This window comes from Bos grunniens, chromosome 16, assembly GCF_055505025.1.
Source record: "Bos grunniens cultivar Pamir isolate PY7600 chromosome 16, Bosgru_T2T1.0, whole genome shotgun sequence".
Lineage (NCBI taxonomy): Eukaryota > Metazoa > Chordata > Mammalia > Artiodactyla > Bovidae > Bos > Bos grunniens.
The window spans coordinates 13,951,744-13,963,995 of record NC_141180.1 but is presented as its reverse complement, the minus strand read 5'-3'; the positions used below and the strand labels follow the sequence as shown (position 1 = coordinate 13,963,995).

At 35.8% G+C, this 12,252-nt stretch overlaps 1 protein-coding gene across 8 annotated transcripts in view; it reads left to right on the top strand.

Moving 5' to 3' along the window:
* HMCN1 (hemicentin 1) overlaps nucleotides 1–12,252 on the top strand; it is a 537,476-nt gene that overhangs the window by 368,842 nt on the left and 156,382 nt on the right. For all 8 annotated transcript variants that reach the window (XR_015143096.1, XR_015143097.1, XR_015143098.1 and 5 more), the window contains 3 exons: nucleotides 2,789–2,902; nucleotides 3,598–3,684; nucleotides 11,756–11,947. Coding sequence is in view for 5 of the 8 variants with exons in the window: in XM_086343341.1 (XP_086199467.1) it covers nucleotides 2,789–2,902; nucleotides 3,598–3,684; nucleotides 11,756–11,947 (393 nt within the window). In the remaining 3 variants the exon portion in view is untranslated. The remainder of the gene's footprint in view (nucleotides 1–2,788; nucleotides 2,903–3,597; nucleotides 3,685–11,755; nucleotides 11,948–12,252) is intronic.

Genomic DNA, 12,252 nt, shown 5'->3' with positions numbered 1-12,252 from the left:
ATCCCATAGACAGAGGAGCCTGGCAGGCCCCAGTCCTTGGAGTCACAGAGTTAGACACAACTGAGCATGCACACATTACCTACAACACTAGATCTATGCGCTCCGGCAAGTTACTTCACTTTGCTAACCTCCGTTCTTCACTTGTAAGTGAAGATAGTAGTAGTATTTAGGGGTTTTTTTAAAGATGAGTTAATATGTGTAAAGCAGCTAACACAGTGCCTGCTTATATCCTAAGCATCCAATAACGTGTTTGCCTTTATTGTCATAGACAACCTGCTAAAAAGTTTGGGTCTCCCTATCCTGGGAAACCTTCCCATGTCCTACAGTGCATTCATTTTCTTGAGACTTCCATCCTCTGTTGATCTTAGAGAATGCATACTGATGGCAAAGATTTTATTATAATTTGGTTACCAAAAACCTGGACACTTTATCTTCTTCTCTTAAAAATATCCTTGTTTTTGCATTCTCAATTGCTGAAAAAGTAGGAAACTTTTTAAATATAACTACATTAGAGCTCCTGGAAATGAAAAAGTCAAGACAGAGTGATGTACTCTGGCTTATAATAGATTCACAGGAGTAGTGTTTTGGTTTTATCGTATAGTTTTGTTTTGCTTGACTAGCAAATGGAGATCCCTGAGCGAACACAGTAGAAGTATTTCACCTTGTGACGCTGCCAGAGGAGTCATTCAGTTTTACAGTCTGAACATGTGTGCTGTGCAGTTGATGACTGAGAATCAGATGAATGGTGTATGACTCGTTCCTTGATCGGCTGCATGTTCCTGTTTCATTAAGATTAGTTCTCCTGAGACGTTAAGTCAAGTTTTTCATTGTTGAAGCCTCTGTTATTGTTATGAAGTTACCTGCCAAGAACAGATAGCTGACTATAAAATTTAATAGGTACAAGAAATGTCTCCATCTAATTTACTGTCATCTTTTTTTATTTTTTTGTCTTTCACTGGAATGAGGGAGAGGACCAGGAAACAAAGAGAAAAGAAAGATCATGAGATTTATGAGGTTGAGGTTTGCTGAGCCAGCAATTACTCATAAAAATCGTATTGTTTTAATAATATCTTTCAACTGGCATCATATTATGGTCTCACAGTCTCACTAATTTGAAGTAGCAGTGAGTGCTTGAATCTTTTCTTAATTAATATGTTTTTTGACATGTTTAGAGAACTTTTGTATTCAACTTTGCTTACTTAAATTCAACTGAGAGAAAAGACTAAATTTGGTAGTAGATGCTAAACAAAGTTCATCTTTCAATGGGTTGAGGATAAGTAGGTTGCTTAAAGGGGAAAAAAAAAAGCTCAATGAGGACTTGCTTTGTTTATAAAAACAGAAAGCAGATGGAAATTCCTGATGAATTCAGATCCAGGTGAATATTTACAAGAAAATTTTATGTTTAACCATTTCAATTGTTTTAGTTCAAATTCAGGGTACTAAGCAAAAATATACCAAATGAAAAATTATTACAAAATCTAAGAAATGATTTACATTTTGTTCTTAGAAATTACTTCTCAAATGATTTCAAGGACTCTGCTCTTTCAGCATATTTCTTTGTTCTCTGCTGGCTTTGTTTCAGTCTCATTTGCTGACTCCTCTTTCCTTGATCCTTAAGAGGAATTTTCCTCCAGATCACACCCTTCAGCATATCAGTTTCATTCCTAGTCTACCAGTCTTTCTTCATTATGTAGAATTCAGAATATAAGGAGGAAAAAAATCAGAGTCATGCTAATAAGGGAGGTGGCCCTCATAAACTTTGATATAAATAGCTCTAGAATTCCATGAAACTCAAATTGAAAACTGGTTGTCAGTCTTCATGGTTTCATCCATCTCTTGTATAATTGATGTCATTCCAATCTGGGTTGTTGGTGTAGTATTCTTTCTAATGTTTCCATTTCATATGTTCCATGGAAAACTGGGAATCTTTTCCTAAACATTCTGTCACAGTTGTTTTTCTGAAGTATGAATCATACCATGACTTTGTTTGTTTACATACTTCCATAGCCTTAGTGCAGAGAAGGCGATGGCACCCCACTCTAGTACTCTTGCCTGGAAAATCCCATGGACGGAGGAGCCTGGTAGTCTACAGTCCATGGGGTCACGAGGAGTCGGACACGACTGAGCGACTTCACTTTAACTTTTCACTTTCATGCATTGGAGAAGGAAATGGTAACCCACTCCAGTGTTCTTGCCTGGAGAATCCCAGGGACGGGGGAGCCTGGTGGGCTGCCGTCCATGGGGTCACACAGAGTCGGACAGGACTGAAGCGACTTAGTGATAGCGATGGCCTTTAGTGAACATAATAAATCCTACATTCCTTAACTTAGCGTTTGAAGACCCACAGAATCCTCAGAATTGGCCACACTCCAGCTAGTTTCATCTCTCACTGTCTTCTCCCCTGTTCTGTTTTAGGTGCCACACCTACTTTCTACCTCTGTATCCTCGTGCTCCAGCTACAGTGGTATCTTTTGACTCCTTTCTGTGTTAAAGTATACTTTACCTTGCAAGATTATGTTCAAACATCACCTCTGTGAAACTCCATTTCTTGCTTGATGTCACCTGGGTTATATTAACTTTCTTTGTCCATTAAACTGGAAAATTGTTCTGAATTATCCATTCTGTTATATACAGCCTCAAAATGTGATATTTATTAAAAACTCGACATAAATACATTTTAAAAGACTTTGAAGTGAATTGATTAAATTTTACTAAAATTCAGCATTGCATGGCAAACTTGTAAAGTTGCAGATTTCTTTTTGAGTCATCCGGTGGTTTGCTTCTCCAGGAGGTAGGATTCTGCGATTGATGCAGACCAGAACAGAAGATGCTGGCCAGTATACATGTGTTGTAAGAAACGCAGCTGGTGAAGAAAGAAAAATCTTCCGGCTTTCAGTATTAGGTATTTATACAGTTTACAATATTGACTCAGTGGACCTGAGTTTGAGCAAACTCTGGTAGATGGTGAAGGACAGGGAAGCCTGGCGTGCTGCAGTCTGCAGTCCATGGGGTCACAAAGAGTCAGACATGACTGAGTGATTGAACAACAGCAGAAAAAAATAAAATTGTCTTAAACACATTGTGGAAGCAGATTTAACATTTATCTGCAGCTTGATCTTATATTTATATATTCTTTGGCCCCTGGATTGCCACTCTTGGCAAGAATTCAATGTTAGAATGGTTTGTATGTAATCAGTTGGATTAAAATGGCTGAAATGCCATGTCTTGTCAGTTCACAATTGTTCACCATTGTTCTAAGGCTGTGATAACTTTTTTAATGTGAGTGTGTATCTGAATTGTAGAGAGAGAAATAAGTGTCTCATAGATTTTGTTACTCATTGACTTCTTGACAGATTTATCTGGATTTTATGATTTACATATAATAAAATTCATTATAATTGAATTTATGACATGTAACTTTATAGTTTATCTTAGAATTGATCAAGCAATATGGTAACATTATTCTAGTAAACAAATAATAATGAGAATTTGGATTGTTTTAAAGGGTACAGCTTAATAAAAAAATATAAAATAGATACCTATAAATAACCAAATTGCTGTTATAATTGTTCCTTTTTCTGTCTTTTTTTTTCAAAGTACCACCTCACATCATGGGTGAAAATACATTTGAAGATGTGAAAGTAAAAGAGAAGCAGAGTGTTACACTGACTTGTGAAGTGACAGGTAAGGGGCTCAGCTCTTTGATTTTTCCTCAGCTCACTGGCTATTCATTGCCTTCACTTAACATCACAATTAGTTGAGAATAATCAAGGCATTTGAAATTGAATTCTAGACCAGTATAGGTGGTAGAAATATAGGAAAAAATCTTTCAGATTCTATGGAGATAAAAAGGAAATTCTTAACAGTGAAAAAAGGAAGGGAGAGAAGCATGGAACAGAGACAGAAAAAGAAATACATGCTGGTCTTTTCTTTCAATTAGGTAAATTGTTTTTCTTTTTTAAGTCTTCTGTTTGTGGGTAGGATTTTTCTTTCCCACCTCCTATTATTTTTTCTTTCATCCCCATGTTTGCACCTTCCTTTCCTTTTTACTGCTTTCTTCAAAGAAATAATTTTGGTGAAAGGATAGCATCATTAATAGTTACCCAGCATCAATTATGATCAAAAATGTCACCTTTAGTTAACATGTTTGTGTATAATAAAGTGAATGGAGATGAATAAAAATGAAAATTCTAAAGCTTTTACTGGCTTTCTCCATGAATCATTGTGTTGCATGTAATACAAATAAATATGTGAGAGAACATTTCCAAGACCATCTCTTTAGTGAAGGCATGACCTTGCAGTTTTAATGGAACAACTGGAGCAGCCCATACATTTTACAGAACGTAAGAGTTGTAAGGAAGAGTCAATGGATGTATTGCTTTGTTGTTTAGATGCCCCATAATACATTTATGAAAGCAAGGAAGTATTTTCATTTCAGAAAGGCAGATATAAAAACTGTCACGTATACATTATGTAACCTGTTTTCTTCTTTATTTAAAACGATGTGGTAACAACTCTTGCATAGAGACCATCTGCCTAAATTTTATAACATCTTATCTTGAGCCTTCTAGCTTCTTCTTAATGTTTCACTTGGTTTTTAGAAATTTCTTTTTTATTTTTGTTTCATCAAGATATAATTGATATATAGTATTGCGTAACTGTAAGGTGAACAACATAAGGATTTTACACACACACACAGACTACCACACTGTTAACACCCATCACCTCACACAGCTGCACACTTCTTTTGTGATTATAACTTTCATGATCTACTTTCTTGTAGCTTTCAAATATACAATAAGTATTGTTAACTGTAATCATGATTATTATCTTGTTATTTGAAGTTTGTGCTTTCTGACTACCTTCACTTATTTATCCCACCTCCAACCCCCTCCCTATACAATCACTAATGGGTTCTCAGTTTCTGTGACTTTGATTTTATTAGATTCCATGTATAAGAGAGATCAGACAGTATTTGTCTTTGTCTGTCTGACTTATTTCACTTAGCATAATGTCCTCAAGGTTTATCCATGTTGTCACAAATGTTAGGATTTCTTTTTCATGGCTGGATAATACTAAAAAAAAAAAATATATATATATATATATATACACATATATATCAGATCAGATCAGTCGCTCAGTCGTGTCCGACTCTTTGCGACCCCATGAATCGCAGCACGCCAGGCCTCCCTGTCCATCACCAACTCCCGGAGTTCACTCAGACTCACGTCCATCGAGTCAGTGATGCCATCCAGCCATCTCATCCTCTGTCGTCCCCTTCTCCTTTTGTCCCCAATCCCTCCCAGCATCAGAGTCTTTTCCAATGAGTCAACTCTTCACATGAGATGGCCAAAGTACTGGAGTTTCAGCTTTAGCATCATTCCTTCCAAAGAAATCCCAGAGCTGATCTCCTTTAGAATGGACTGGTTGGATCTCCTTGAAGTCCAAGGGACTCTCAAGAGTCTTCTCCAACACCACAGTTCAAAAGCATCAATTCTTCAGCGCTCAGCCTTCTTCATAGTCCAACTCTCACATCCATACATGACCACTGGAAAAACCACAGCCTTGACTAGACGGACCTTTGTTGGCAAAGTAATGTCTCTGCTTCTGAATATGCTATCTAGATTGGTCATAACTTTCCTTCCAAGGAGTAAGTGCCTTTTAATTTCATGGCTGCAGTCACCATCTGTAGTGATTTTGGAGCCCAGAAAAATAAAGTCTGGCACTGTTTCCACTGTTTCCCCATCTATTTCCCATGAAGTGGTGGGACCGGATGCCATGATCTTCGTTCTCTGAATGTTGAGCTTTAAGCCAACTTTTTCACTCTCCACTTTCACTTTCATCAAGAGGCTTTTGAGTTCCTCTTCACTTTCTGCCATAAGGGTGGTGTCATCTGCATATCTGAGGTTATTGATATTTCTCCCGGCAATCTTGATTCTAGTTTGTGTTTCTTCCAGTCCAGCGATTCTCATGATGTACTCTGCATATAAGTTAAATAAACAGGGTGACAATACACAGCCTTGACAAACTCCTCTTCCTATTTGGAACCAATCTGTTGTTCCATGTCCAGTTCTAACTGTTGCTTCCTGACCTGCATACAGATTTCTCAATAGGCAGGTCAGGTGGTCTGGTATTCCCATCTCTTTCAGAATTTTCCACAGTTTATTGTGATCCACATAGTCAAAGGCTTTGGCATAGTCAATAAAGCAGAAATAGATGCTTTTCTGGAACTCTCTTGCTTTTTCCATGATCCAGTCATAAACACTATATATATGTGTGTATATATATAGTATTTAATATTAGTATTATATATTGTAGAATAATAGTGTTTAATAATAACATTAAATTATATGTAGAGTTTTGTATATGTCGCATTATCTTTATCCAGTCATCTATCCATGGACACTTCATTTGTTTCCTTGTCTTGGCTATTGTGAATAATGCTGCAGTGAACATGGTAATGCAGATGTCTCTTTTGAGATAGTGATTTCATTTTCTTCAGATTGTTGAACACATAGTAATTCTATTTTCAGTTTTTTGAGGAACTGTGATACTGTTTTCCGTAGAGGTTATACCAATTTACATTCCCTCCAAAGGTGTACAAGGATTCCTTTTTTTCACATCCTCATCAACACTTGCCATTGACTGTATTTTTTTTTTAATTTTTATTGGACTGTAGTCAATTTACGATGTTGTGTTAGTCTTAGGAGTATAGCAAAGTGAATCTGATATACGTGTATCCACTCTTTTTTAGATTCTTTTCCCATATAGGTCATTAGAGTATAAAGTAGAGTTCTTTGTGCCATCCAGTAGATCTTTGTTAGTTATCTGAGTTCTTTGTGCCATATAATAGGTCCTTATTAGTTACCTGTCTGATATATAGTAGTGTGTATATGCCAGTCCCAGCCTTCCAATTTATCTGTCCCCTCTCTTATTCCCTAGTCACCATAAGTTTATGTTCTACATCTGTAACTCCTATGTTTTTGGTAATAGCTATTCTAACAAGTGTAAAGTGCTATCTCATTGTGCTTTTATTTGTTTTTCCTGGATGATTAGTGACATTGAACAGCTTTCCTTGTACCTGTCAGCCATTTGAATATCTTCTTTGCAAAAATATCTATTCAGGCCCTTTGCCAAATTTTTAATTGGATCCTTTGTATGTTTGTGTGTGTGTGTGTGTGTTGCTGTTGAGTTATATGAGTTCCTTACATATTTTGAATATTAACCACTTTATCAGATAGTGGCTTGCAAATACTTTTCCTGTTTTATAGTTGCCATTTCATTTTGTTGATGGTTTCTTGGCTGTATAGAGTTTTTTCGTTTGATATAGTCCTGTTTGTTTGTTTTGGCTTTTGTTGCCTATACTTCTGGTGTCATATCTTAGAAATCATTGCCAAGACCAGTGTCAGAGAGCTTTGTCCCTATGTTGTCTTTCAGGAGTTTAAGGGTTTCAGGTCATACATTTAAGTCTTTGATCCATTTCAAGTTAATTTTTATGAGTAGTGTAAGATATGGATCTAGTTTCATTCTTTTTGCATGTGAATACCCAGTTCTCCCACCACAACTTATTGAAGAGACTGTTTTTTTCCATTGAGTATTCTTAACCATCCTGACAGAGAAGGCAATGGCACCCCACTCCAGTACTCTTGCCTGGAAAATCCCATGGATGGAGGAGCCTGGTAGGCTGCAGTCCATGGGGTCGCTAAGAGTCGGGCACGACTGAGCGACTTCACTTTCACTTTTCACTTTTATGCATTGGAGAAGGAAATGGCAACCCACTCCAGTATTCTTGCCTGGAGAATCCCAGGGATGGAGGAGCCTGGTGGGCTGCCATCTATGGGGTCACACATGGTTGGACAGGACTGAAGCAACTTAGCAGCAGCAGCAGCAGCAACCCTCCTGATTGTGTATATATCAGTTTCTTTCCATTTATAATTCTGTTCCATTGGTCTGTGTGTCTTTTTTATGGAATACCTTACTGGTTTGATGACTGGAGCTTTGTAATATAGTTTTAAATGAGGATATGTGATGCTTCTCATTTTGTTCTTCCTTCTCAGGATCGCTTTGGCCATTGAGGATCTTTTGTAATTCCAAACAAATTTTAAGATTTTTTTTTTCCTGTACCTGTTTAAAAAAAATGCCATGGGAATCTTCATAGGGATTGTATTGGACCTATAAATAACTTTGAGTAATATGGACATTTTAACAATATTAATTCTTCCAGCCCATGAATACAAGATATCTGTCCATTTATTTGTGTCTTCTTTTATTTATTTCATCAGTGTCTTATAGTTTTCAATATAGGGATCTTTCACTTCCTTGATTATATTTATTACTAAGTTTTTTTTTGGTTTTGATGCTATTGTAAATTAGATTTTTTAAAATTTCTTTTGCAGATAATTTGTTGTTAGTGTGTAAAATGCTACTGATTTTTATCTTGATTTTGTATCTGAAGCTTTACTGAATTTGTTAATTAAAGCTAATAGATTTTTTTTGGTGGAATCTTTAGGATTTTCTCTATAACCATGCCATTTACAAACAGAGACAACTTCTTCCTTTCCAATACTGATGCCTTTTCTTTTTTGTGTGTGATTATATGGCTCATATTTCTAATACTGTGTTGAATAGGAATGGTGAGAATGGGCACTCCCATCTTGGTCTTAAAGAAAAAACTTTTACTCTTTCACCATTCAGTATGATGTTAGCTGCAGAGTTGTTATATGGCCTATTTTATATTGAAGAATGTTCCTTCTATATACGATTTGTTGAGATTTTTTTTTAATCATGAACAGATGTTGAATTTTGTCAAAAGCTTCTGTGCATCTACTGATATGGATATATGATTTTTATCTTTCATTCTGTTGATGTGATGTATTATATTTTCTGTGTGTCTTGAACCATCCTTGAATCCCAGGGATGAATCCCATTTGATCATGGTACATGATCCTTTTAATTTAATGTTGAATTCCATTTTCTAGTTTTTGTTTTTGTTTTTTTTTTTGAGAATTTTTGTTTTGTATTCATCAGGGATATTGGCCTGTAGTTTTCTTTCTTACCTGACTTTGGTATCAGGGTAATGCTGGCCTTCTCAAATGAGTTTGGAAATGTTCCCTTGTCAATTTTTTAAAGAGTCTGGGAAGAATTGATATTAGTTCCTTTTTAAAGACTTGGTAAAATTTATCACTGAAACCATCTGGTCTCAGCTTTTCCCTTTTGGGAGGTTTTAGATTTCTGGTTTAATGTCCTTACTAGTAATTGGTCTGTTTAAAATTTTCTGTGTTCTCATGGTTTAGTCTTGGCAGGTTTTATATTGCTAAGAATTTATTCCTTTTCCCCTGGATTGTTCAACTCGTTGGCTATAATTTTGGAGAGTAGTCTCTTATGATTCTTGTAGTTCTGTGGTATCAGTTGTAATGTCTCCTCTTTCATTTGTAATCTTATTTATTTTGATGCTCTTTCATCTCTCTTTTTTTCTTAGTCTAGCTAAAGGTTTATGAATTTTATTTTTTCAAAGAACCAGTGTTAGTTTTATATCTTTTCTGTTGTTTTCTTGTACTCGATTTCATTTATTTCTGCTCTAATATCTAATTTATTTCCGTTTAAGAATGCCATGTTTAATTTCTTAGAAGACTGGTCTGGTGGTGGTTTTGGTTTTTGTTTGTTACTCTCAGGTTTTGTTTGCTTGGGAAAACCTCTTATTCATATTTTTTCAGCTTTAGTATTCTTGGTTGACTGGCTTTTGTTTTTTTTTTTTTTTTTTAGAGTATCTTAGGCCAGTCTCTCTTAGCCTTCTAAGTTTCTTATGAGAAATCTGCCTATACTCTTACTTACCGGAGTTCCCTTGTGTGTGATATGTTGCTTTCCTCTTACTGCATTCAAAATTTAGTTATAATGTATTTAAATGTAGCCCTTTTTAGTTCAACCTGTTTGGGATCTTATGGGGCTCATGAATGTGAATGTCTATTTGGGGAATTTTTCAGACATTATCACTTTAAATATACTTTCTCTTGCTTTCTCATTCTCTTTTCCTTCTGGGATTCCCATAATGTATATATTGTTTTGGTGATAGTACTTCCTAACTCCTGTAGGCTTTCTTCATGTTTCTTTATTCTTTTTTTTCATTTTGATGCTCTGATTAGATAACTTCCAATATTCTAGTTCACTGATTATTTCTTTTGCTTGGTCAAGTCTGAAGTTGAGGCTTTCTTTTGAATTCTTTAGTTCGGTCATTGTATTCTTTAGCCCTAGGATTTGTTTGTTTGGTTGTGGGGGTTTTGTTTTTTCTCTGTGGTTTCTATTTCTTTGTTGAACTTCTCATTTTGTTTGTGCATTATTTTCTTAATTTTGTTTACTAGTCTTCTTTAAGAGGATTATTCATAGATCTCCACATTTTTAGGGTCAGTTGTTTTGTTATTGGGGCTTTATTAGTTTCTTATGAAGTGTCATGTTTAACCAATCCCTTGCAGTGATGTCTGCACACTTGAGGGTCTCCAATTCCAGACTTTAAAGGTTTGCTTCAGCAGAGATAGTTCTTCACCATGCAACTCAACTTGGGATTCTGTCTGGGTCAGCTGGTAGCATGCTTGCACGGATGGGCCTTTCTGTCAGGGTCTCTATTTGGGTGAGGCCCGCGGTCTCTTCCTGAAAGGTGAGGTCAGGACACAGAGTGCCACGTGTGTTATGCTCAGCAGTTAGGTGAACCTGCGAGCTTGCTTTCTTGCCCTGTTAGGGCTAAAGAACAGACTTCATTGCCAATACAGTTGAGCCTTAATATATCATCCTAGTCCACTTTCCTAACAGAACTTGTTTTTATAGTTCTACATTTTCAAAATAAAAAAATCTGAGCAATTTAAAACAGTATTTTTAAAAGTCCCGTTAAAATATGAAAGGTATTTTTTCTAAAGGCTATAAATATTAAAGGAATAGTACTATGTATTTCTGTCTTTCTACTTATCTATATATCTATGCTAGAATCCTGGTATAAACACAAAATACCTGCTTGTTGAATTGTTTAATTAAAGGCTTTCCTTATTTGCAGCTTTCCCCCCAAAATATAAAATCTTCTTTAGAAATTTAATATGCATATAAAGGTATTCATGAGTAACAATTTTGGTAAAAATGTATGCTCCATTCTTTTTTAAATGTATTTTATTATGAAAATATTTACTTGTAATAACCTAAGGTATGGGGGTGGTGTGTGTGTGTGTGTGTGTTAGTCATTCAGATGTGTCTGACTCTGCAGTCCCATGGACTGTAGCCCGCCAGGCTCCTCTGTCTATGGACTTCTCCAGGCAAGAGTACTGGAATGGGTAGCCATAGGGATCTTTCTAACCCAGGGATCAAGCTCAGGTCTCCTGCACTGCAGGCAGATTTTTTACCATCTGAGCCACCAGGGAAGCCCAAGGTATGGTATAAATTTAGTTAAACACAAAGACTAATATAACTATTTCACTTGTAGATTTTAAAAATATAAGCATGATTATTATTGTAAATTCATTTATGTTAGCAAATTTATTTTAAAATGAATAGCTTTCCATTCTTTTGGAAGTAGAATAATTAAAAAGGGAAATGAATGAAAAATGCATCCCTTTCTTTATTTTTTAATTTTGTATTGGAGTATAATCCAGATAAAACCATAATGTGAAAAGATACATGTACCCCAGTGTTCATTGCAGCACTGTTTAAATTGCATCCTTTTAGTTACCAATTGTAGACGTGATAATTAGCCAGCACTCAGAAATGTCTTTTGTTACAGGGAATCCAGTACCAGAAATAACATGGCATAAAGATGGTCAGCTCCTGAAAGAAGATGACACTCATCATCTTATGTCTGGTGGCCGTTTTCTTCAAATTGTGAATGCCCAAGTGTCACACACCGGAAGATACACATGTTTGGCATCTAATACAGCTGGTGACAAGAGCAAAAGTTTCAGTCTTAATGTGTTGGGTAGGTGTAAGCATTGCTTCAAATCTTGACGAATCAGCCATGGCAACAAGTTCAATTCCCTTCTTTTATTGTTTAGTTAGTATTTCTACCTGGACCAGAGCTTGTGTACATTTGCTTATTTTCTTTCATTAATTAATTTGTACATTCATTCATTCCATTTGGCATACCTACAGTTTCCAGGACTGTGTTTTGTACCAAGCACAACTATGAATAAGATATACATTAAATAAATAGTAATAAAGGAAAAACAAATACTAGAAAAAGAGAAGCAGGTTAACAATGAAAGGAGCTCAATGTGAGATATT